This window comes from Girardinichthys multiradiatus, chromosome 18, assembly GCF_021462225.1.
Source record: "Girardinichthys multiradiatus isolate DD_20200921_A chromosome 18, DD_fGirMul_XY1, whole genome shotgun sequence".
NCBI classification, from domain to species: Eukaryota; Metazoa; Chordata; class Actinopteri; order Cyprinodontiformes; family Goodeidae; genus Girardinichthys; species Girardinichthys multiradiatus.
Genome location: NC_061810.1, coordinates 22726586 through 22751328, shown reverse-complemented (window position 1 = coordinate 22751328; position 24743 = coordinate 22726586). Strand labels below are relative to the sequence as shown.

At 39.8% G+C, this 24743-nt stretch overlaps 1 protein-coding gene across 1 annotated transcript in view; it reads right to left on the bottom strand.

Annotated features, from left to right (window-relative positions):
- Positions 1–24743, bottom strand: part of grm5b (glutamate receptor, metabotropic 5b) — a 108645-nt gene that overhangs the window by 13513 nt on the left and 70389 nt on the right. The window contains exons 7-17 of the mRNA XM_047391714.1: positions 22261–22496; positions 19634–19755; positions 17154–17278; positions 16864–17032; positions 16215–16341; positions 11984–12101; positions 11484–11670; positions 11182–11340; positions 10899–11024; positions 3947–4129; positions 2235–2401 (exon numbers count right to left, since the gene is read on the bottom strand). Coding sequence (XP_047247670.1) covers positions 2235–2401; positions 3947–4129; positions 10899–11024; positions 11182–11340; positions 11484–11670; positions 11984–12101; positions 16215–16341; positions 16864–17032; positions 17154–17278; positions 19634–19755; positions 22261–22496 — 1719 coding nt within the window. The remainder of the gene's footprint in view (positions 1–2234; positions 2402–3946; positions 4130–10898; positions 11025–11181; positions 11341–11483; positions 11671–11983; positions 12102–16214; positions 16342–16863; positions 17033–17153; positions 17279–19633; positions 19756–22260; positions 22497–24743) is intronic.

Below are 24743 nucleotides of genomic sequence, written 5' to 3'. Positions count from 1 at the left end.
GACAGGCCCTGCTTATGAGCATAGTACATATATATTTTCAACAGGACTGAGGCCTAGGCTACTCCAGAAGCTTAGTGTTTACCTGCTCTTCCCATTCTAAAACCAGTTTCAGTTTATTTTGGATCATTTTCTTGTTGGAATACTAAACTGTGACAAAGTTTGCCTCAAACTGACTGAAACTGTCATGCTCAAAGGAAGTTGATTATGTTATTTTGGAATAATGCCCAGGCTCAGGCTAATTATAAACTCTAAGATAGTGGAACATCAGTGTGATTGTCCACAGTAAAACTGGTTTTATACAACTATGTTCTGAGACCATAAAAGAAGTGTCCAGTGCTCTAAAACCAATAAATGACATTTGCAATTTGCACACATGAATTTTCCATATGGCATCCGGAGAAAACCTTTAATGGGCAGGCCAGACACAAAGCATGGTGGTGGTAGCCTCATGCTGTGGAGCAAATTGTTCATTTTGTTACATAATGAGATGTGGGATATAAATCCTTTGATTTGAAGTCAGTCATGCAACTGGGGGAATTCTCTCACTCCTGTAAAGCAAATCTCCCCCGACACAGTAAAGGCAACCAGACCCACCATACTGCTTCTTCAAGATGTAATGACAAGACACATAAAAAAAGAAAAAGAAGTACATTTAAATTCTTCAAAGTAATCTGAAATCAATCAGGAGATAAGATCGGGAAAGTCAACTGGACTATCCTCAAAAAAACTCTACCAACTTTATCCAGAATAGTGATCAAAGATTCAGCCAGAGTTACGTCAGAAGCTTATTAATGGCTACAGAAAGCATGTGGTTTCCCTGCAACTGGCTTAAAAACATTAATTGCTAAGGAAAGATTGGTTGGGTGGTTGATTGATTGATTAGTAGGGTGGATGTATGCTTTTGTGCTAGTATGTATAATTTTGACAATGTTTTTATTAAAGAAAATCAGCAACACATTTGCAAAATCATTAAAGATGCATATATCATCATTCCAAGCTGAAACATCAATAGTTTGAATTTTCTTTCTACTCAGTCTCTATATTAATCGTGCGAGGTAATAACTTTTATAAATTAGAAGTCAAAGTAAACCAGTTAAACCAGCTTGAGTAATTATATTACCTTAAGTTCCCTGCCTATCTAAATCTACCTTTAAAGTTTCATTTCCTGATCTGTTTTTTTCAGTCTTCTCTGTTTCACCTGGGTGAGATTTGCCCTTTGCTGCTCCTCTGACTTTTTGTCAGGTTAATTAGTGTGATTCATCTATAAAGGAACTAAACCCCGTACCACTATGACTGAGGGAAAGAGGGGAGAATTCAAATCCCCTTTGAAAGAACAGGAAGGATAGATCTTATAGAGATACATGCTGCATACTAAACCAAAGCTTAATCGATCTTCTGTAATATCTGTCATTTTCAGCTCAGAGGTTGATTTTAATGTCTGATGAAGGTAAAGCAGCCTCTTTTCAGTTTTTTAAACATTTGGTTTAAACATCAATCAAACATTTCCTTACTTCAAAACTTTCTTATCCTTCCAGTCTGCTGGATTATTTTCTGTCCGTGTCTGTTCAGCCTGTTCTGACAACGACAGAATCTAAAACACAACAGTTTCCAGCCCTTCACTAAGGAGACAGACAGCCCTGCCAATTACCACCACCCACAGAGGACGATAGGACCAAAAGAGACGTGGAGGGGGAAGAGAGGAACATAGACATTTTTACAGGAGTGTGATTGAGATCTTGCTTGCCAAGCAGGGCAAGCTGGAGCAACCTGCTGACAAATGAAAATGCGTTCCAGTCTTTTCTCTAAAAGATGTGTCAGCCCTTTTTCAGTCCTTTGATCGGTTCCCTGTCACTGTGGATGGCCACAAAAGCGCGAAGTAAGAGCAATACTGTCCTCTCTTTCTTCCTATTACCTCAGCTCTTCATTTTCTCCAGCATCCATCTTCTTCAGTGTTTATATTCCCCTTTTCATTCCTCTCCATGTCAGTATACTCCTGTCTCTCCTTTGTCATGTCTCTATTAGGCAATTTTCCGAAGTTCACAGTGGGGTCAGAAGAAAAGGCAAGCAGATTCAGGTGAATACATATAATCAATCCCCCACACAGCATGAGCGCTTTCTTAAGTGCAGCCATTATAGAGATGCTGCCTCGGACTATAACTCATGAGTACCATGGCATTAACCTGGGCAGAAAGCCTCTGGTGGAGGGCGGACAGTAGACTCTCACACAGATATACCTGAGGGTCTCTCCAGTAGAGCCTCTGCGTTTAAACAGGTTAACCAGACTCGAGGAGCGGCTGGCGGCTGAGGATGACTTCCCGTCTCCCACATGCATACGAACCACGGTGCTGGTGGTAAAGGCACTGCGCACGTTACGCTCCGGTTTGGCCAGAATTATGTACACCTAAAAAGGGACAGAACAATGCATTTATGACTGTATTTCATATTAATACCATATTTCTATACAAAGCTGTATCTCGGTCATTTTCATAAAGATCGTAAATATTGAGCTGCGTCCTGGCTTACTTTTCTGAAGTAAAACAAATTTAAAGGTTAGTATAAAAAGCAGAAACACACTTTTAATGTAATTTTTCCCCTGTTTAAATACAGAATTTCTTTATATTTTATAAAATTTTTTTTTTTTTGTTCTGTTACTGTAACCAGTAAGTTACAATGGTAAAATACAAGGAGTGCTGCCTGTATTATATTTTATTATTGAACATGGGAATTCTCAAATTATTAAACCAAGACACATTTGGTTTGTTTTCTGGAAATAAATGACAGAAATAAGTAACAATTAAAGAAAAGGTAGTGGTTAAGAGGGGCTGCATTTTACATGAAAAAGGAATAAAACAGACCCCATACATGACTGCCCATAGTTATTGCCATCCCTGGTAAAAATGTTTAAAGATGTTTAAATCAATTCAGCTTTTAGTGGTAGCATAGTAGCATAAAATAAAAAGCCAACCTTTAATTTGGGTATAATTCATTCAATAGAAAAAGCCATAATTAATAAATACCTGTTTTCTGAACAAAATCACTGTTGCCACATGCATTAGCATCACTTATCATTCCAATAAAATAAAAGTAACGAAGACATTTTTGTAAATGTCCATACTTTACTTTTGTATGCTGATCAGGGTGGCTACAAACGTTTAATTAGTAAACTATAACTTCCTGTTTCCCTGGGGTAGAAATATGACACAGAGGCCAAAAGTGACAGCAGATTATGCCAGTCAAGTAAGGCAGATCTTTGTTGATCATCATAAATTGGAAAATGGCAACGAGAAAACAGCCACTTGCCTAAACCTGACAATATCTAAACTCAGAGCAATAATTAAAAAGTTTAAAACGAGGGGAACTGAAACATACAAGGACGTATGAGATCTCATATTTATTTTACACATTTATTCTGCACAACAATCAGTTTGGTGGAAGGTAATAAAAACCTCACTGTTAGAAACAGTAACAACTTGGTGTCACTAGTCCACATAAAAACTAAAATGCCAGAAAAAGCCTTTTCTCTCCTACTATCACAAACATAAATACTGCTGGGATTTAGATTGCAGCAGGGTGCTTTGGTTACATGAGAATACCCCAGTTGGCTTAAAAAACATTCATGTGGAAAAGCACCTCCAAATCCCTGTGGAGCATGGTGGATGATCTTTGATGCTGAGGACCTGTATTTTATTTGTAATTAGAGAGCATGGCATTATTAACTCTTTAATATACCGGGATATTTTTAATACATCTAATAATCTCTGCCAGAAAACTAAAATGGGTGATAATAATCAGGCAAAAAGGAACAGTCAGGTCAGAGATCTCTCTTTATTATGCATCGCCAAGCTTTTTTGTATACATCTTTACCAGCAGCAACAATAATTGTTATTGATGTCACAATTAAACATGGAATTTGTACAGGAAAGTTTTATATTTGTTTTAACTTTACCTTAGGTACAAACATGCAGCACAGAGCCACGGTGGCGCTGAGGCTGACACTGAAGCACATGGTGATGATTTTATAGTTGGAGCCAAAGTAGATGGGGACAAATGCCAACCAGATGATGCAGGTGGTGTACATTGTAAAAGCGATGTACTTGGCCTCGTTGAAATTAGCTGGGACATTGCGGGTCTTGGAAAAAGAGAACAACAAAATCAAGAGTCAGTGTTCTGTCTTCTTAATGTAGAAGTGTAATAGCCACTTCCAGCTTCTTTTTAGCAAGCCATATACAGGTCCTTCTCAAAATATTAGCATATTGTGATAAAGTTCATTATTTTCCATAATGTCATGATGAAAATTTAACATTCATATATTTTAGATTCATTGCACACTAACTGAAATATTTCAGGTCTTTTATTGTCTTAATACGGATGATTTTGGCATACAGCTCATGAAAACCCAAAATTCCTATCTCACAAAATTAGCATATTTCATCCGACCAATAAAAGAAAAGTGTTTTTAATACAAAAAACGTCAACCTTCAAATAATCATGTACAGTTATGCACTCAATACTTGGACGGGAATCCTTTTGCAGAAATGACTGCTTCAATGCGGCGTGGCATGGAGGCAATCAGCCTGTGGCACTGCTGAGGTCTTATGGAGGCCCAGGATGCTTCGATAGCGGCCTTTAGCTCATCCAGAGTGTTGGGTCTTGAGTCTCTCAACGTTCTCTTCACAATATCCCACAGATTCTCTATGGGGTTCAGGTCAGGAGAGTTGGCAGGCCAATTGAGCACAGTGATACCATGGTCAGTAAACCATTTACCAGTGGTTTTGGCACTGTGAGCAGGTGCCAGGTCGTGCTGAAAAATGAAATCTTCATCTCCATAAAGCTTTTCAGCAGATGGAAGCATGAAGTGCTCCAAAATCTCCTGATAGCTAGCTGCATTGACCCTGCCCTTGATAAAACCCAGTGGACCAACACCAGCAGCTGACACGGCACCCCAGACCATCACTGACTCTGGGTACTTGACACTGGACTTCTGGCATTTTGGCATTTCCTTCTCCCCAGTCTTCCTCCAGACTCTGGCACCTTGATTTCCGAATGACATGCAGAATTTGCTTTCATCCGAAAAAAGTACTTTGGACCACTGAGCAACAGTCCAGTGCTGCTTCTCTGTAGCCCAGGTCATGCGCTTCTGCCGCTGTTTCTGGTTCAAAAGTGGCTTGACCTGGGGAATGCGGCAGCTGTAGCCCATTTCCTGCACACGCCTGTGCACGGTGGCTCTGGATGTTTCTACTCAAGACTCAGTCCACTGCTTCCGCAGGTCCCCCAAGGTCTGGAATCGGCTTTTCTCCACAATCTTCCTCGGGGTCCGCTCACCTCTTCTCGTTGTGCAGCGTTTTCTGCCACACTTTTTCCTTCCCACAGACGTCCCACTGAGGTGCCTTGATACAGCACTCTGGGAACAGCCTATTCGTTCAGAAATTTCTTTTTGTGTCTTACCCTCTTGCTTGAGGGTGTCAATAGTGGCCTTCTGGACAGCAGTCAGGTCGGCAGTCTTACCCATGATTGGGGTTTTGAGTGATGAACCAGGCTGGGAGTTTTAAAGGCCTCAGGAATCTTTTGCAGGTGTTTAGAGTTAACTCGTTGATTCAGATGATTAGGTTCATAGCTCGTTTAGAGACCCTTTTAATGATATGCTAATTTTGTGAGATAGGAATTTTGGGTTTTCATGAGCTGTATGCCAAAATCATCCATATTAAGACAATAAAAGACCTGAAATATTTCAGTTAGTGTGCAATGAATCTAAAATATATGAATGTTAAATTTTCATCATGACATTATGGAAAATAATGAACTTTATCACAATATGCTAATATTTTGAGAAGGACCTGTAGAGCTGGGATGAATATTGATGCAAGCTGTTTCCCCACTGCTTTAGGACTAAAGGTCTAATTGTTTTGCTCAAGAAAACTGTTTATATGAGGAACAGGTTAATCATGTGGCCATAAACCCAAACCACATGTGTCACAATAATGTATTTGGCTGTTTGGTCTGTGCCTGTTTTCTTACATCAGCTCAACAAATAATCATCTGCTTTAGGCCACCAACAGTCAAAATCTGACTTTATAAATTGCAGACTAAAAATTAATTGTATTCAATGCTGCTGAAAGGTTTCACACACCAAACATTCAGAATGCTTCAACCATTTCTGTTCACCATTTGTCTCTGGCATAACATCATAAAACTGCAGACTGGAAAAATAATCTTTCATTAGAATCTTTTACTGAGAATTTGGCAAAACATGGTTAGCCTCTTTGATAGCTACCCACCAGTTTCTTGCTGCTCTTGGCTTTTTTATACTTTTAACTTGATATTATAGGTAAGTGTGAATCTCACTGAAAAGCCTATGAAGTTCCACAGTCTGATGCAGAAATTAATTGAAAATCACCCTACCATAACACATTCCTCAATCTGTTGTCTATTATACAGAAATGTACATAAAATCTAATACAAAATGAAGAAAGGCTATGCATAAACATGCATGTCAAAGAGACAAAAGATCATGTATTTAATGGTAATGTTTTTTCCAGATAACACTCTAAAAATACGAAACTGTTTGCCAATTTCCTCCTGAGAGGTTTTCCCCGAGACTGAATAAGTTTTTTTTTTTCACTGTTCATGTCCTTAATTATTCCCTTTGATATGTTGGCTATGTGGAAACCATGGTAAAACAGAAGTTAATTTATTCCAGAATCATGAGCAAATTGTTGCATAAATATTCATGCACTGGCTGGATTGTTGCCATCAGTGTTGTGGCTCTTGGTTTGTACTACAGTATGCACATATACACATTTACTGCATATGCATGCTGGCATTGCTGGTCTCAAATAGATTTCTAAACAGCAGGATTTGATGCAATCAAAGCATCACATTGACTTTCAATAATCAGTTAGTTGTTATTTTCTTTATGTGTTGCACTTGCAACATTAGCTTAGACTGTGGCTGCTGTAACCTCTCAATGTAGTCAATACGTAAACCATAATACTATATTATCCTCCATATTCTAGGTAAACACATAATTCTTTAACATTTTAAACATTTCAACAGCTTTCTTCCAAATTGCTTTGCGTGAGCTAAGTTTCCTGCCTGCAGTGTACAGCAGTGTGCTGGTAAGAAGGCCAAATTTCTACCCACTCATTGCTCAGGTATTTCTCAGCTACATTTTTGAAACAAATATAGGGGATAAAGTGTCTGATTATTTTCAAATGAGCCACATTATAACAGTTTTTCAAAGTTTTCAAAAGCTGAAGTGGTCTTAAATCTGGAAGAGATCTGGAAGTTTTGTTTCTAACTGCAGCAACACCAGCACACGTGTGAGAAACTGAAGATCCAGGTGTTGCTGAGGACCCAGAAAGAAATTAAACTAAATTAAGTTCTTTATGCTCCTGAATTCCACCTTAACTCCACCTTAACGTGGTAGAGGGGTTTGAGTGCTCGAATGATCCTAGAGGCTATGTTGTCTGGGGCTTAAATACCACTGGTAGGGTCTCCCATGACAAACAGGCTCTGGGTGACAGGTCGGACAAAGAGCAATTCAAGACCCCTTCGTGAGGACCGCACAATTGAGGCACGTGCCATTGCCCCACAGCTCAGCCATCTTGTGTTGGGGTTTACCCCAGTGGATGAGAGGGCCGTACCCTGCGCCTTCGGGTTGGGGACGGGTCTCTGGCTGTCGTTTTGGCCTATGGGCCGAGCAGTAGTGTGGAGTACCCGGCCTTCTTGGCGTCCCTGTCAGGGATGCTGCATGGTGCCTCTCCTGGGGACTCCATTATTCTGCTGGGGGACTTCAACGCCACGTGGGAAATGACAGTGACACCTGGAGAGACGTGATTGGGAGGAATGGCCTCCCAATTTGAAACCGAGTGGTGTTTCGTTATTGGACTTCTGTGCTAGTCACGGATTGTCCATAATGAACACCATATTCAAGCATAAGGGTGTTCATCAGTGCACTTGGCACCAGGACACCCTAGGCATGAGTTCGATGATCGACTTGTTGTTGTGTCGTCTGACCTCGGCCAGGGATGTATTCAACTACCACCTTCGGGAGAGCTTTGACCAGATTCCGGGGGATGTTGGAGACATAGAGTCCAAGTGGACCATGTTCTCCGCATCTGTTGTCAATGCTGGTGCACGTAGCTGCGGCCATAAGGTCTGCAGTGCCTGTCGCGGCGGCAATCCCCAAACCCGGTGGTGGACAACGGCAGTAAGGGAAGCTGTCAAGCTGAAGAAGGAGTCCTATCGGCTGAGGTTGGCTTGTGGGACTCCTGAGGTGGCTAATGGGTACCGTGAGGCCAAGAGTGCCGCGGCCCGGGCTATGGCAGAGGCAAAAACTCGGGCCTGAGAGAAGTTTGGTGGGGCTATGGAGAAGGACTACCGGTTGGCCTCGAAGCGATTCAGGCAAACCGTCTGCGCTTCAGGAGGAGGAAGCAGTGCTTCGCCAAAACTGTTTACAGTGGGGGTGGGGAGCTGCTGACCTCGAATGGGGACATTATCGGGTGGTCGAAGGAGTACTTCGAGGATCTTTTCGATCTTGCCATCATGCATTCCCTGGTGGAAGCAGAGGCTGGGGGCTCGGGGTTGGACTCTTTCATCACCCAGGCTGAAGTCACCGAGGTGGTTATAAAGCTCCGCGGTGGCAGGGTTTCGTGGGTGGACGAGATCTGCCCTGAGTACCTCAAGTCTCTGGATGTTGTGGGCTGCCATGGTGGACACACCTCTTCAACATTGCGTGGTGGTAAGGGACAGTGCCCCTTCATAAGAAGGGTGACCGGAGTGTGTGTTCGAACTATAGGGGGATCACACTCCTCAGCCTCCCTGGTAAGGCCTACGCCAGGGTATTGGAGAGGACCTCAGCTTCAGGAAGAGCAGTGTGGTTTTTGTCCTGGCCGTGGAACACTGGACCAGCTCTACAACCTCTACAGGCTACTCGAGGGTTCATGGGAGTTTGACAAACCGGTCCACATGTGTTTTGTGGACCTGGAGAAGGCATTCGACCATGTCCCTCGTGGTGCCCTGTGGGGGGTATTCTAGGAGTACAGAGTCGGGGGCCCTTTATTAGGGGCCATCTGGTCTCTGTAGAAGTGGAGCAGGAGTTTGGTCCGCATTGCCGGCACTAGGTCAGACCTGTTCCCGGTGCATGTTGGACTCCGGCAGGGCTGCCCTTTGTCACCGGTCCTGTTCATAACTTTTATGGACAGGATTTCTAGGGGCAGCCAAGGGCTGGAGGGGGTCTGGTTTGGGGACCAGTGAATTTCGTCTATTCTTTTTGCAGATGACGTGGTGCTGCTGGCTCCCTCTAGCCAAGACCTACAGCTTGCATTGGGGCGGTTCGCAGCGTGAAGCGGCTGGGATGAAGATCAGCTCCTCCTTAAGCTCCTCCTGCCTCAAGTGGAGGAGTTCAAGTATCTTGGGGTCTTGTTCACGAGTCGGGGGAGAATGGAGCAGGAGATTGACAGATGGATCGGTGCGGCTGCCACAGTAATAGGGACGCTGTGCCATTCCATTGTGGTCAAGAGAGAGTTGAGCTGAAAAGCGAAGCTCTCGATTTACCGGTCGGTCTATGTTCCTACCCTCACCTATGGCCATGAACTTTGGGTCATGACCGTAAGAACGAGTTCCCGGATATAAGCGGCTGAAATGAGCTTCCTCCATAGGGTGGCCGGGGACTCCCTTAGAGATAGGGTGAGGAGCTCGGCCATGCGGGAGGGGCTCAGAGTGGAGCCGCTGCTCCTCCACATCGAGAGGAGCCAGTTGAGGTGGATCGGGCATTTACACCGGATGCCTCCTAAACGCCTTCCTCGGGAGGTGTTCCAGGCACGTCCCACCGGGAGGAGGCCCAGGACACGCTGGAGGGACTATGTCTCTCGGCTGGCCTGGGAATACCTTGGGCTCCCCACAGAGGAGCTGGAGGAGGTGTTGGTGGGGAGGGACGTCTGGGTGTCTCTACTAAATCTGCTGCCACCGCGACCTAGTCCTGGATGAAGCAGAAGACGATGAGTACGAGTACAAGTATTTTTTTTATGTCATTACTTTGGAAACTGTGGTTTTTTTAAATTGTTATGATGTATACATCCTCCTTTTTGCAAACCCTTTTTGTATTTCTCCTTCAAAACCTGAAAAATAAATAAAATGGTGCTTCTTTAAAAAAATACAACAAATTTCCTGAATTAAATATTTATGAAACATTAAAGGTTTTCTTTTTTCAGAAGGTCATGCAACATTTGCAGTTCTAAACAAGTTTCAATTAGCTGCACTGGGGATTAAAATGCCTCTGTGGATTGTAAAGGTTGCAGACCCCTGGTGTCTAATCATAACTCAATAAATAAAAGTCTTTGTAACATTACAGTCTACATTATTATATTTTAACTAAAGCTTGAATTGAAACAAATACTTCGCTTGAATATGCACCCATGACACAGAGAGCTGTTTTTTATATTCCCTGATCATTCTCTGACACTCAGGCTTGTTTATTTGTAAATACATAAATAATAAGGGCTTAATGTTATTTAATTTTGTTATGCTGGAGGATAAATAAAAATGTTTATTGTTGGAAAATAATTATAAATTTTGAATAAGAAACTGATTATCAACAGATTTATTATAATAGTCACTTTTATTGTGACAAAATTGCTTTATTTTCCAGACAAATGTGTTACCAATATCTTTTATTTTGCAATGAATCTTTTTAAATGTATTTCATATGACATTTCCTATATTTTAGAACTTTTTGTGAGCTTTGGATGTTTAACATGCACAATGACAGCTTTAGCTGTGGTTTTATTTAAGTAATCTTTTAGATGAGTTTTGTAAAATGAGAGTAAGAAAGGAAATATAGATATTTAGTTAATCAAGAAACATTATTTTAGGTACAGACAAAAACATCAAACATGTACCTTAAAGGCATAAAAGGTGCAGCTGAGGATGAGCAGGCCATTGTATCCCAGGGGGGCTACCACTCCGAGGTTAGTGGTATTGCAAATGAGGTTCACCTGGCGGATGCTGGGGTAGTCATGGATCACCTGAAGATAGTGAGAAGACAGCTTTTTCAAACCGAACTGAACTAAAAACTGGGTTGAAACGTATGAAAGTTCATTAGAAATCTTTAGATCCTTGGGTCTGTTTCTTTAATCATGTCACCGTGCTCTTAGGTCACACATCTGCAACCTGAAAGCTTACATCTGGTGGCTCCATGAGGAAAAGAGCCACAATGATGCCCAACTGCAGCAGTATGAGAAGGAAGGCAATGATGAGTTGGGCACAGGCTGACATGAAGCGAGGTTTCTTTGTACAGATCTTCTTCTTGCTTCCTGCCAGGATCCGAGCGATACGGTTTGTCTGCAGTAGGAAAGCAAACATCATTAGGACATCCATCAGTTACTAAGCATACTGGAGCTATTTTTAAACCGTCTGCTTTCTGTATTTCTACACAGCAGCTTCAGTTTCTGTGGGAAAAGTGGTGGCTCCGTCCTTTTTCTCACCTTGGTGACAAGTGCAGAGTAACTCATCGCAGGTGACAGACCTATTCCCAGTCGTTGGAGGTAGCAGTGGATCACCTGGGGTTTTGTAATGAGGCTAAAGGTGCACAGATACCCGAGGCAAATCCCTGCTAGTATAATGTAACACAGCTCCCGACTGGAGGATTTCACCACAGGGGTGTCCCGAAAACTTAAAAGACACACAGTCAAACATTAGATACAATAGGTGAAGACAGCAAAACCCAACAAGAATTAAAATATATGAAGGTCAACAGTAATCAAGTGAAAAAGAAACTTCTGGCTTGTTTTACCCTTTATTTTATTTTGGATATTTTTATTTGTTTGTCAATTTGTTTTATTGTAGGTGTTTGTGTCTTATTGGTCATTTGTATGTTTTCTTCTTTGCTTGTTTTCTTTTAAATCTATGGACCTGTACAGTACCTTTAAGTGTGTAAACTGCTCTATTAATAAAGGTTGACTGATGGAGATTACAAGTATCTTACTGGATGAAGACCGCAGTGACAAAGAAGGTGGCCATAAGACCGAGGCAGGCAAATACCACAGCAGCTATGGGTTCTGGATCGCCCCATCGCAGGTACTCCACAGGGATTGGGTCGCAACCTGGAGAAGGGTGTAGACATGTGAAGATGGAGTATTTGAGTCAAAATGAAACAACAAAATTTAAATGGTTGTTTGGATATGAGAAAATTTATAATTTATAATTTTTTCAAGTGCAACTATTTCAACATTGAGCTGCATGTTTATAGTGTCGTACAAAAGTATTTGTATGCCTTTAACCTTATCACATTCTTTCACTTTTTAGCCCTATATTTCAATGTATTTATTAAGCTTTTATGAATTAGAGCGACGCAAAGTAATGAAGGATTGTGAAGTGGAAGAAAAGGATATGTCGCTTTCTTTTTTCTTTTCCACAAATAAAAATCTTAAAAGTGTGGCATGCATTTGCGATAACTCCCTTTGATTCGATACCACTAAATAAAATCCAGTGCAATCTACTGCTTTAAGAGGTTACCTAAATAATAAATATAGTCCACCTTTTTGCAATTTAATCTCAGTATAAGTTCAGCTGTTCTGTGAAGTATTCAGAAGTTTGTTACTAAACAAACAGCATCATGAAGATAAAGAAACAACAGCAGTCAGGTCAGGTGTAGGGTGGTCTAGGAGAACCTTAATCAGAGAAGCAGCTAAGAGGTCCATGGCAACTCTGGAGGAACTGCACCTTTCAGGAGAACAAACACCATAATTGTAGAGCCAGAGCTACAGCAGAATGGTTTAGATGAAATCATTTGCATGTATCAGAAGGAAACAGTCTAAACCTAAATCTGATTGAGAACTTGTGGTGAGACTTTAAAATGGGTGGTCACGGATACTCTCCATTCAATCTGAATATAATTGAGGCACAGGAACAAACAAAATATCAGTCTCTAGATGTGCTGGTAGTACGCCTTTGCAAAACACTTCCCCTAACTTTCTTTTTTTCTCTCATGAACTTTTAAACATATCTGTCTGCCTGAAATTAGGCAGAGCCTTCAGTGACTACCAAAAGATGAAATTAGTCACAACTGTCTGACCTGCTGACCTACAGCAAGAAACAACAACAAATATCCGTCCAATTACAACTGGGTCATAAATATGAAGTTCCTATAGGTACGATTTAGTATAAAATGACTGATAAACAACAGAACTTAATAAGCGTTTAAAGGACGGACAACCATTAGACCTGCCCTTTGTAACAAATGAATGTATCTTAATAGTAGAATCTTAATCTACTACTTATTTCTGAAGTCTAATCATGAATTCCTCTTTCTCCATTTATGTCTCTATTCCTCCATAAATTATTCTGCCCTTTAAATATCCCTTAATATCTCCCTTATCTCTCCACATCCTCTTCCATCCCACCTTGTCCTTTAATTCTTTCCCTCTCTATCTCTGTCTTTTCCATTGGTGATGAGATAAAGTTGCATTAATTAAAGAGACAGCTCTAATTATATTCCATCTTAATGCTGAAGGACCTTATCTGGAAAATTCTTGGACATATGCAACAGAAGTAGAGGTGAACGCCAACTTTTTTCTTTAACTTTCAGGCTTTTCTTGCTTTTTCCTAATAGAAACAAACACCATTTTCTATATATTTCTTAGATTATAACATGGTCAACGAGGTTTGTGTCTATTATGTATATGATTAGGGTAAAAAAATCAATTAGTGAAGAAAATGCTAACACATAAAAAAAGAAGAAAGAGCGTCTGCATACTTGTATATAGTTATTTCTTTCAGTTTTATTTTAAGATACAAGAATACAGCTCACACACACATAAAAACTCACACATCTATGTTTATTTCCCGTCTTAAAATTACTTTGGATTAAGTCTCAAAAGTCTCAATGATATTCTCAAGGCTAATGATAAGGAGCATGAACAATCCACAAATAAAAGGTAGATGGAAACTAAGAGACTTGCTAGATGTTTAAGTCCAATTAGCCTAGCCCACATAACTCTAAAAATCCGAGGACACAGTTTTACCCGTTGGGCTTTCCTGTTGGCTGAAGCTGCAGGAAATTGTGAACTGCAATATTGGACCATAAGCTAAACTGGTGCATTATGGGAAGAGGGACCATTCCAAGGGTTTATTCAATCTAAAATTATAACACCAAGTCCATCAAACAGACTAAACATTTTATCCATGAGTGGAGAGGCTCAAATCCCACAGCTAATCCTCCATTTCTCTGCTCCTTTTCTCGCACTGGTTTCTATGTCACAGCCTCCATTCACTTCACTTTACCCTCACTTCATCCTTCTGTTGTTATATCTCTCCTTCCTCTTTCTCTTGCTCTGCTGTTGTATCAAAAGATGTTCTCCACCTCTTTGGTTTCAGATCTATCTGACATCTCTCCCTGCCGGTTCATCCTTGCTCTACCTTGTCTCTCCACTCTACCTTTTGATTTCTGAGCCTTAGATTTATTTTCCGTTGGTCTGAATTTGCAAGATCAAAATGTATGGTGTTAAAACTGGAAAACCATGTGTCCATTTGATTTAACTGCTCATATTTACAATCATGGGAAAAAGAAAGAGTCGATGACTGTCAAGCCATTTGAAAAAGTACACATTTGCTGCTTCCAAAGGATGTAAGAAGGATTAGCTGTAAAAGCAAGTATTTTGTCAGTTTGTTGATCTCCAGTACCTCTTGCTAAAACTAACTTTATAGCATGACTTAGCTAAGCAAAGTTGCTTTTGAATGAACAGCAAGACTTCTGCAACATTCTTCAGACAGAAAAGGAGAGCAAAGCTTTTATTATTTTGTAAGCAATGGTTTAGGCTAGCTGCCCTTCTTCAGACTAAAAAAGTGTAAGCACAGAATCCCCAGCTTTTCAGCAGTTTTTTTCAAAATTTATATTCCATTTAAATTGTATTATTAACGTTTGAGGGATAATTGTCTCATATCCATCAGAAACAAACTTTTTGTTGAATAAAAGATTTAAAATCTAAAACTGATGGAGGGATGGATGGATGAGTATCTGCCTTGTATTTTAATGGTATAGAAGGATATGCTACTCTAAGTAAATAGCACTCCATCCTTGCCTTCCTGTAAACCTAGCACTGCAGCAAATTTAATTTCACCCTAAAAAAGCCAAGCTGCAAGAGATGTTTTGAACATTTCACATACCCTAACATACATAGCAGGATAAGAAACAGTGTAACAGCAACTATACAATGAAAGGTAATCGAGTAGCGCACATAGAGAAGTAAAACAGCTTAAAACCAAATGTTGGATGCAACATTAGAGAATAAAGCACAGATCAAATATCAAATTCTTCATTTAAACCTTTAGACGTCAAACCCAGACATAGCTGTAAGTGGAGATGTTTCACCATTGTTCACAGCATCATGTTTGCCAAAAATCAAACACAACAAAAATACCTCACACCATCTTTCAAACATGGCACTGAAGGGGTGATGCTTTGAGCTTGTTTGAAACCCCAAGTTCTGGACACTTTGTTGACCATGAGCTCCTCTGTGTACAAAAGTGTTCTACAAAACATTTTGAGACCACCTATCTGACAGTCTCTGTATTGACAGTGATGAAAACCTTAAAGTGATGAAGACTGTAATCCCCACAGGTGTGGATGAAACGAGACACAATATAATATGGCCAGTCCCATATTTCTCTTTTCTACTCTAAGCTTTCAGTCACACTGGCTCAGGGTTTGAGTTTTAAGATGTTTCTTTCTGTGTCAGTAATACTTCATTTGAATTTTCAGCAGGGCTTGATTCATCTTTTAATCATTGAGCTCAGTGACAAACATTATAATGAGCAGCTGAGAGCACAACAAGACAATATCCCAGTGCTTCCAAATTCACTGGGACTGTAGTGTTTTTGAATAAAAAATTGAAAGCCTCTCTTAATACAGAATAATTAAAACACTGATGACATTGTCAGTGACACATAAAGCAGATGATAGAGGCAGAGGGGGAGTCAAAAAAAGAAGGGTCGCCTCTAAAGTGTAGCTGGTGTAGGACTTTATAATTGCTGCAACAACACTCTAGAGGAGAGAACTCTCATCTCAGCTTAATTCTAATTAAAATTGGTTAATCTTTTCTGCAATCCTACATGCATTCACCCACAATTGCACAAGGCCGTTTTTTTACATTTATTTTTCAGTATCTTCAAGATTGCAGTTTGAGCTTCTGCAAAACCACAAACATACAGATACTGACCTGTGAGGCCATCATTAGGCCAGGAGCCTAGCTCGCAGGCTCGGCAGGTGTATTCATCAAACACAAATTCGTTTTCTTTGCATGGGGTGCACGTCCAGCAGCAGCTCACCTCACCCTTACGGATCACCTGAAAAAGAAGAAATAAGCATTTGTTATGAGTTATATAAGGTGCAGATCCCTGTTTAACGCAGGGATTCAGTTGGCAGAAACGTTGTTTGTGTTTGCTGACATTGCAAATCATATGGGATCAACCCCGGTATATTTATGTGAAATTTCAGGTTGTGTCAATTCAAGCAGAAAATGTATGATGACGAATGACTAGTGGATGTAAACATAGGCTACGGGCTAAAGTAATTTAAACTGTAGGTATGCCAAGAATTATTTATATAGTGCATAACCGAAATAAAGAAACATTCTTGCACTGTTATTTATTCTATGAAACAGTTTTAAAATAATTTTTATAACCTTAGATGTAAAATTTTGTGATACACACTAAATAGTACTTATGCCTGCCTTTTAATCTTATTAGAGGTGGCAACCCACTGCAAAGCCTGTAAAATGAACGCTTCATATACTATAAATTTCATCCCATTCAAATCCTGCATAAAAAGAAAAACTGTACAGATTTAAGGTATATCTGCCATCTTACCTTAATCTGCCCCTTGTCACAGGGTTCACTGCAGACCGATTTAATGATGGCATCTTTGCTGGACCAGATTTCATCATCATCTATCTTCAAGCCACTGTTGTCCCAACTACCAACATTGATGTAGTCATAGTAGTCCTTCCCCATCTTCTTGAAGTTCATTATTTCATATCTATTCATGAAAATACACATGTACAGTGAACATATGACACCGATTTCCTTCTGAGAGATCAAACAAGCAGGCCAAACAAGCAGATCTATGCCGGGTATGATCAGCCAGTAATTTTGTCTACCTGCCAGGTGAGTCTCCATTTTCATCAAACAAAATTCCCTCTCCTGACACACCAGTGAAGTTGGTTTTCATCAGGAAGTCCAGCAGAGTAGCACCATCTATAGGTCGCATAGCATCACAAAGGCCCTGAAAAATTATTATACACAGACTGTGTTAGTTATGCACATTTAATATAAAAGATTGCACAAAATACCCTTATATTCATGGATTATGTAATTACCTACATTAAAGGAACAAAATCAGATTGCATGTAGATACAAAAATATTCTAATAATTGAATTGTACTTAATAAAACTTAAAAGGCTGGCTGAATATGTATTCAAAATGCCTACAAAAAGGGAAGAAATGCTGTATTAAACTGGGTCAACTAATAGAGAGTTTTTACCAGATATATATATTTTGTTATTTATTTAAATGCTTACTTAACCAGCAAAGGACTCATTCAGATTAAAGATCTCTTTTGCAAGTGTGTCCTAGCCAAGACAGGCAGCAAAACAAAACAAAGACATTTAAACAGATTTTACCATGTCAAAATAAACCCATAGGCCGTACTTATTAGACTTATAGTAATAATGGGATAGAAAATAAATTCAGATTTATTTAATAATAAGACAAGAAAAATACTTTCATTTATTATAGTTTTTTTTGATGATTTTTACAAAAATGCGGCTTGTGGGCATTTTCCATACACTTTCAAGGGACAACATACAGACAGATGTTGCACTGAACATTCAATAAACAGTCTGTTCAACATAAACATCTCCATAATGTTCTTCATAAAATAAACACAACTGAATTGAATTGAAAACGTGAAATAAAACATGATGGATCTGGACCTTTTGGTCTATAAAATAAAATAAAACTTATAAAAAAGAACTTATTTAAAGTTGACAAGAAATATCAACAATTCTGCTTCTAGTTCAACAGTTTAACCGCACTGAACCTTTGGTTGCCTGTGTTGAGGAAAACAAACATTTTATCTGTGACGTTCAGCCAGATTCTCTTTGACTTACTTAGGTTTGCTGAACGAAATCAACAGCTAGTGAAATTAACACTCCAGTATTGCCTTTCTATACATCTAATACCCTAACATACTTAATTTTATAAGCACACCGCCATGGAATCTTGAGCATGAGCACTGCAACCTGCAGATGCTGTATAAATTGCAGATGGATAAGAGTATTTTTGCAAATGCTACTTTAATGTAGTTACCTGATAATACTGTTTTTCAAACTTGTATCACACAGTGCAGAGGCTCTGTCTGTCCTGATGAAGATTCGCTCACTTTGGCATACCAAAAGCTTGAAGCGGCTAAAATAGCTGAGAAATTGGCCCTGTCTTAAGATTAATTCAGATAAAAATTTTTGACAACTTGGGGGTGTGTGGAGGTTTGAACTTTCATGCCTGTATGGCCAAGCAATTGTTAAGTAAAGACAAAAAACAATGAGATTGTGACACCAAGGCAAAGGTACTTTACTCCGTCCTGATGCAGTAGCCAAATGGACATTTTACGCTCTTCATCCCAATACACACATACTATACAAAACAGGGGCACATCAGAAGTGAGGCAAATACATCATAGATGTGATAGGACTTAATCTTTCAAAAAATGCACTTAATTACGCTTTTAGACACGCTAAAGTGCATAGCAATATAAGAACCAGCATGGCAACAGCTTTGATAGTCAAATAGAGACAATTAAGGACATTTTCAACTGCTTTAAAGACAACATTATAGTAGTGGGGTGCAGAGCAGAAAGAGACAGAGTGGAATTGATCATCTAATCTGAAGATCCATTCACAAATTTCTGCCCACGGACAGAAAAAGAAATCTCTGTAGACAGAAATTTGTTAAAGGAAGAACAGGAAACTCAACGTAGACCTCTAATTACCCAAATCACAGGGAAAAGAAAACAGGGGCTATCTTAGAGGCCAATTATCATGTCTAACCTTCCTCCAAGAAGGGAAAAATGAACCAAACCTTGTGGAAGATGAAGAAATTTTAAGCAATTTGGTATTTTTTATCAGTGTAGGTAAGAACACTGATAATACTAGTACAGTGAATCAAATCCAAACTCATTCACTTACTCTGGTAGCAGTTTATTCTTTAGAGACATTATTTAAAGTCTGAAAAGTACTTCCTCCTTGTGTACATTGGATATGTTTTGACCCTCAATACATGCAGTATGACAAAAAGTCAAAAATGGGCCACATGAGAACAAAGTCTCCTGAATCAAAGAAGCAGTCACCAGAATTTGTTTGCATAGTCTGTTCAAATTGTGACTGATGAGAACACTTTACGCATCAGCACATGGTAGAAAGACAAGCCAGGCACTGCTCTCTGTGCAAGAACTAAAAGTAGTCACACAGCCAAACTGGAATTTGAGAAAGACCTTAGACAACAAAACACAATTATCTACCCAGTCAGCTTTTTGTGCACTGCTGTCCTGGTCCCTCATGTGTTTCTTTGTTTTCAACCTACCTGATAGCCTGGGCAGAGTGAACGTTGCATGTTATCCAGGCCGAATGCCATAGAGTAAATAGCATTAATGACAAATCCCATCTTGGTGTCCTGTGCATAATGCTGCTGTAGGGAGTCTCGTTCTGTAAAGGTGGATAGATAAATAGACAGTTGAATGGGTGAAAAAAATGGTTAGTACATCAGAATTTGTTTTTTTCCTAACATCAAAGGACCCACTCTCCTCTTCCTCATCATTCACTCCCCACCTCCACATTGCATTTCTTTATGTGTCTGCCTGTGTCTTGTTCTTTTGTATTTCCGTCCCATTTCATTAGAATAAATAAAAAATTACTCTCTTTGATGCAGCTCTCGCTCTCGTTTAGCCTATGAATGGAGTGAATGAAACAATGAGAAAAGGGGAAGGCATTGAATAAAAATATGAAAATCAAGGGAGGGTTCATTCTGAAGAGCAACCTGAAGGTTGTGAGCATGCATATGGTCTGTCTGTTTGTTGGTGTGTGTTCAGCCGGGTTGGTTTGTAGGATATTTGCATTAATAGAGAACAAATGCACATTGGTAGTGGTATCGATTTTGCTCTTTAAAAAAACCATCCTATGAAAAAGGAACCTCCAGTTAAAGATTTCTTTAGCTTTTGCTTTATGGTTACAACTCAATTTTTCAGATCATCCAGCTAATTTGAATACCAGACAAAGATAACTTGAGTAAATAAAAAAGGTGGTTTAAAAATTATGGTCACATTTATTTAAGGACAAAAGCTATCCAAACCAACCTGTGTAAATGTTATTGCTACCCATTTGTGAAACTGACCTAATGTGAATTAACAGTTTTTCTCTTGCCACACCCAGGCCTTATTACTACCCAAGCTGAAGACTCAAGAAATCACTGAAATAGAACATGACTGACAATGTGAAGTAGAGTAAAATATCTTAACAGGTAACACACCATTTGCTGATCTAAAATATTCAAGAACTGAAGATAAGCAAAGTCATTGACATTTATTAGACTAGAAATGGGTATAAAGATTTCTAAGATTTGGGATTCCAGTTAACCACAGTGAAGGCCAATATGCCAACTACCGGCATCCATGGGAGAATTTAAAGGTGAACAGTATTCATCCATCCATTGTCTATACCAGCTTATCCTTGCAGGTCACAAGGAGGCTGGTGCCTATCCCCGCGATTCATTGGGCAAGGGGCTGGGTACACCCTGGACAGGTCGCCAGTCCATCATGGGCAACACAGAGACACACAGTAGAAACAACCTTGCACACACAGATGTAAAGGACAATTTACAGAAACGTATGAACCTAACAGTCATGTTTTTGGACTGTGAGGGGAAGCCAGAGTACCTGGAGGAGAACCCACGCGTGCACAGGGAGAACACAGGAATTCCATTCTTGTTCCAAGGCAGCAGTGCTATCTACTGCCAGGTGAAAGCTATTGCTGACCAAAACTCACACAATGCCTTGTCTGCCAAAAAATATCTTGACTGCACCAAAGACTATTTTATATATGGCATGAAACAAACACCCATTCAGAAAAAGAGCATTATACCACATAGGAACTTGGACATGGTTCTACTGGTATACTATAATTAATGGAACCATGAATTCTGTTTTCTACCAAAGAATCAACAAAGAGTATGTCTGACCATCAGCGGGTGACTTTATACTCCAGTGCACTAAATTGTTGTGGCGGGACATTAAACAGACGGTTCATGCTCCAAGAACTCACCAATGTTTGTGAAATAAAACTATTCAGAAATCTACACAATGATGTAATAGACTCATAGCCAGGCATTACTTGATGGTAGCTTTTGATGTCAAGAATGGCACCAGTTATTAAGATTAGGGACCAATTACTATTTTAGACAGGGCTATCTGTGTCATCTAATCATAAATCTTTTTCCAGAAGGCTTTTATTTGATCTGTGTTGGAACTGAAAATTTCAGTCGAGCTTCACAATGACGATTTTTGAGCAGAGGTTATTATTGGTTGGCACCCTCTCTCCATGTTGATGTAAAGCGTGTTGCAGTGTAGACTGCAATGCTGATGTCCCTGCATTTTCCACTTCATGGCAGGCAGCTGTGTCAGTTTTCTGGTTGTCCCTGAACATTTCCTTTTCATTGAAGGGGGTCAGATTTGGTCAGATGGCTTGGACACAAGCAGATTTTAAACAGGGCAATAATCCCAAACACACAGAAAAACTAACTAGAAACTTTTAAAAAGCCCAATGATATTGAACATTTGCATCTGTGCTGCATGTCACATCCTTGCCGGGAAATTGACCAACTTAAAAGAATGCCACAGTATATTAAAATGTGTGCACCCAATTCCTGTTTTTGAAATTAATTGAGGTTGTTTGTTGTATCAATGTTCACTCAAATTGTTTTTTTTAAATAAATTAACACAAATAAAGTATGCAATGCACAAACCTGTGGCGATTATAAGCACTGTCCCTTTCCCATTTATATATTACAATCCTAAACAGTGGAGCTCAAAACTAGACTGAAAATAAGAATATTTATCCAACCTAATGCTGCTTATAGTGTCATTTAAGTAAGATTTACCAAATTACAGCAGATGCAGTAGATTCTATTTTTTATATTTTTTCGGTGTCTGCACTTACTGCCACAGGTGCGGTTGTACTTGTTGCTCTCCTGTGGGTGACCTTTAAGTTTGCAGTGAAACCGATGCTGCCAGAACTCCGGAAACCAAGGGTTCCTTTGGTTGTTTTCAGGACGGAGATTTAGGTAGTAATCATCAAACCATTTCACGTCCGCTGACTGCAGCTTGATGGTAATACCCCCGGCTGCTTCCTTGACATAGCCATCTGTCACATCGTACCTGTCCGCCCATCCATCGCTGCAGAAGAACGAAAGCAAAAAGAAGCAGAAAGGCTTAGGAAGTCTAAGCATCCAAATGAATGCAATCAATAAGGATAAAAACACAAAGTGCCTTACAAAGGTGTTCAAAACGCTTGAACTTTATCACATTATTTCATGTTACATCCACATATTTTTATATGCTTTAGTCGGATTTTATGATGTTTACAAATAAAAATTTTAAAAATGTGCCAAGCATGTATATTCAACCACATTTACTCTGTTATACCAAAATACAATTCATTGCAACCAATTGTCTTCAGAAGTCATCTAATGAGTAAATTGATCCTACCTATGTTTAATTTAATCTTTAATCTCAGTATAAATCCATCTGTTCTGTCAAGATCTCAGAGGTTTGCTACTGAACATTATTAAACAAAGAGAATCATGAAGACATGGGAACACAGCAAGGAGAAAGCTATGGAGAATTTAAAGCAGGGTTGGGAGATAAAACGATGTCTCAAGCTCTCAGCAGCTCAGAGGGCACTGTCCAGTCCATTAAACAAAAATGGAAAGATTACAGCGCCTCTGTCGACAGATAAACACATGGCCCACGAGGGAAATTGGTTGGACAAGTAGACCTCTAGAGGAGCTGCAGAGATCTACAACTCGGGTGGGAGAATCTGCTGACAAAAATACTATTACTTGCGCACTTCACACATTTTGCCTGTATGGAAAAACTGCAAGGAGAAAGAAGTTTTTAAGGAAAGTTAATAAGAAATCCTGTTTGCAGTTTGTCACAAGCCATGTAGAGGATACAGCAAACATATGGAAAAAGGTTTTCAGGTCAGATGAGATTAAAACGCGACATTTCGGGCCTACATGCAAATCCCATCATGCAGCAAAAAAATAACACTGAACTTTATCCGGTGTTGCACAGATCATCCCCAGAGTGAGAGCTGGGGTTGGCAGTATGGTACTGTGGGAATGTTTTTCTTCAGGAGCAGCAGCTAAACTGGTCAGAGTTGACGGGAAGATGGATGGAGCTAAACACAGGTAAAATCCTGGAAAAAAACTGTTCAATGCAGCAAATTACTGGAAACTGGTGTAGCAGTTCACCGAAATATGTTTTTATGTCAGGACACTGACAGCACTATTACAAACAGAGCTTCACATAACATGGTGCACATTATGGGAATGTGGCCTGTTTGACACTGACAAAAGTAAGCCATTCAATATTGAATGGTTGTCAAACCAAGTATGAAGGAGACAGTGAAAGAGAAAAGATTGTCAAATGCATACAAGTCACAATCACAAACAGATCCTATTTTACACACACACACACACACACACACACACACACACACACACACACACACACACACACACACACACACACACACACATTTCTTTTACAGCAGAGGAAAGACAAGAAGTGGCAGAAAAATAGAAACAGCTAATATGGGAGACATAGTGTAAGGGGAAGCATAAACAGAGCCAACACTAGACAGTCAGAAGACATGTAGGAGGTAACTGTTACATCACCATGGGCCATGTTCAAAATTCAATGGATCACTTAGAAAAGGGTTATAACCACTAGGCACAGACACAGACACACCCACACACATGCACCAGCAGACTCCTGAGATGATCTAGGTCAAACTGAATTGGTCCATTGCAGCTCAGCTAACACCAGCTACATGCATGTAACCTCCTCACAATCTATCCCACATAGGCTTTAGACACTATAGCTTGCATCCTAAGCAAGACACCTGGGTTTACGTCTCCTTTACAATGAACAGATGGCAACGTGAATGTGTCTGTGCATGAAAGACAGAGATGAAGGGAGGGAAGTGGATGGAATGACAATCTCTTCTTCCAACTTATTTACCAGCTTATCACAAGCAAATCAATGATGCTTAGTTCTTACTGTGAAAATTAGGTTCTTTCAGCATTATTTTGTTTATTTCAAGGTTTTTTTTCTCATCTCTCTCTGTCTTGGAGCCTCCAGAGTACAAAATTCATCTTCTCCTACAGCAATCCCTGCAGCCTCATTCTGATTGGAGATCCAGTGTGTGTCAGCTGCTTCCCATTCCTGCCACCAAGTGTGTTTCTTTTTGTAATTGTTATTACTGACACCCCGGTCACTGAGCTGTGGTCAGACATCATAGTAAAATAATTTTTAGATTGCCATCAATTTATCCACTTAACAGTATGATGGTCTAATGTGAGTAAATGAATTACCTCATATTTGTGGGGAGGTTACAATCCTGTCACTGAAACTTAT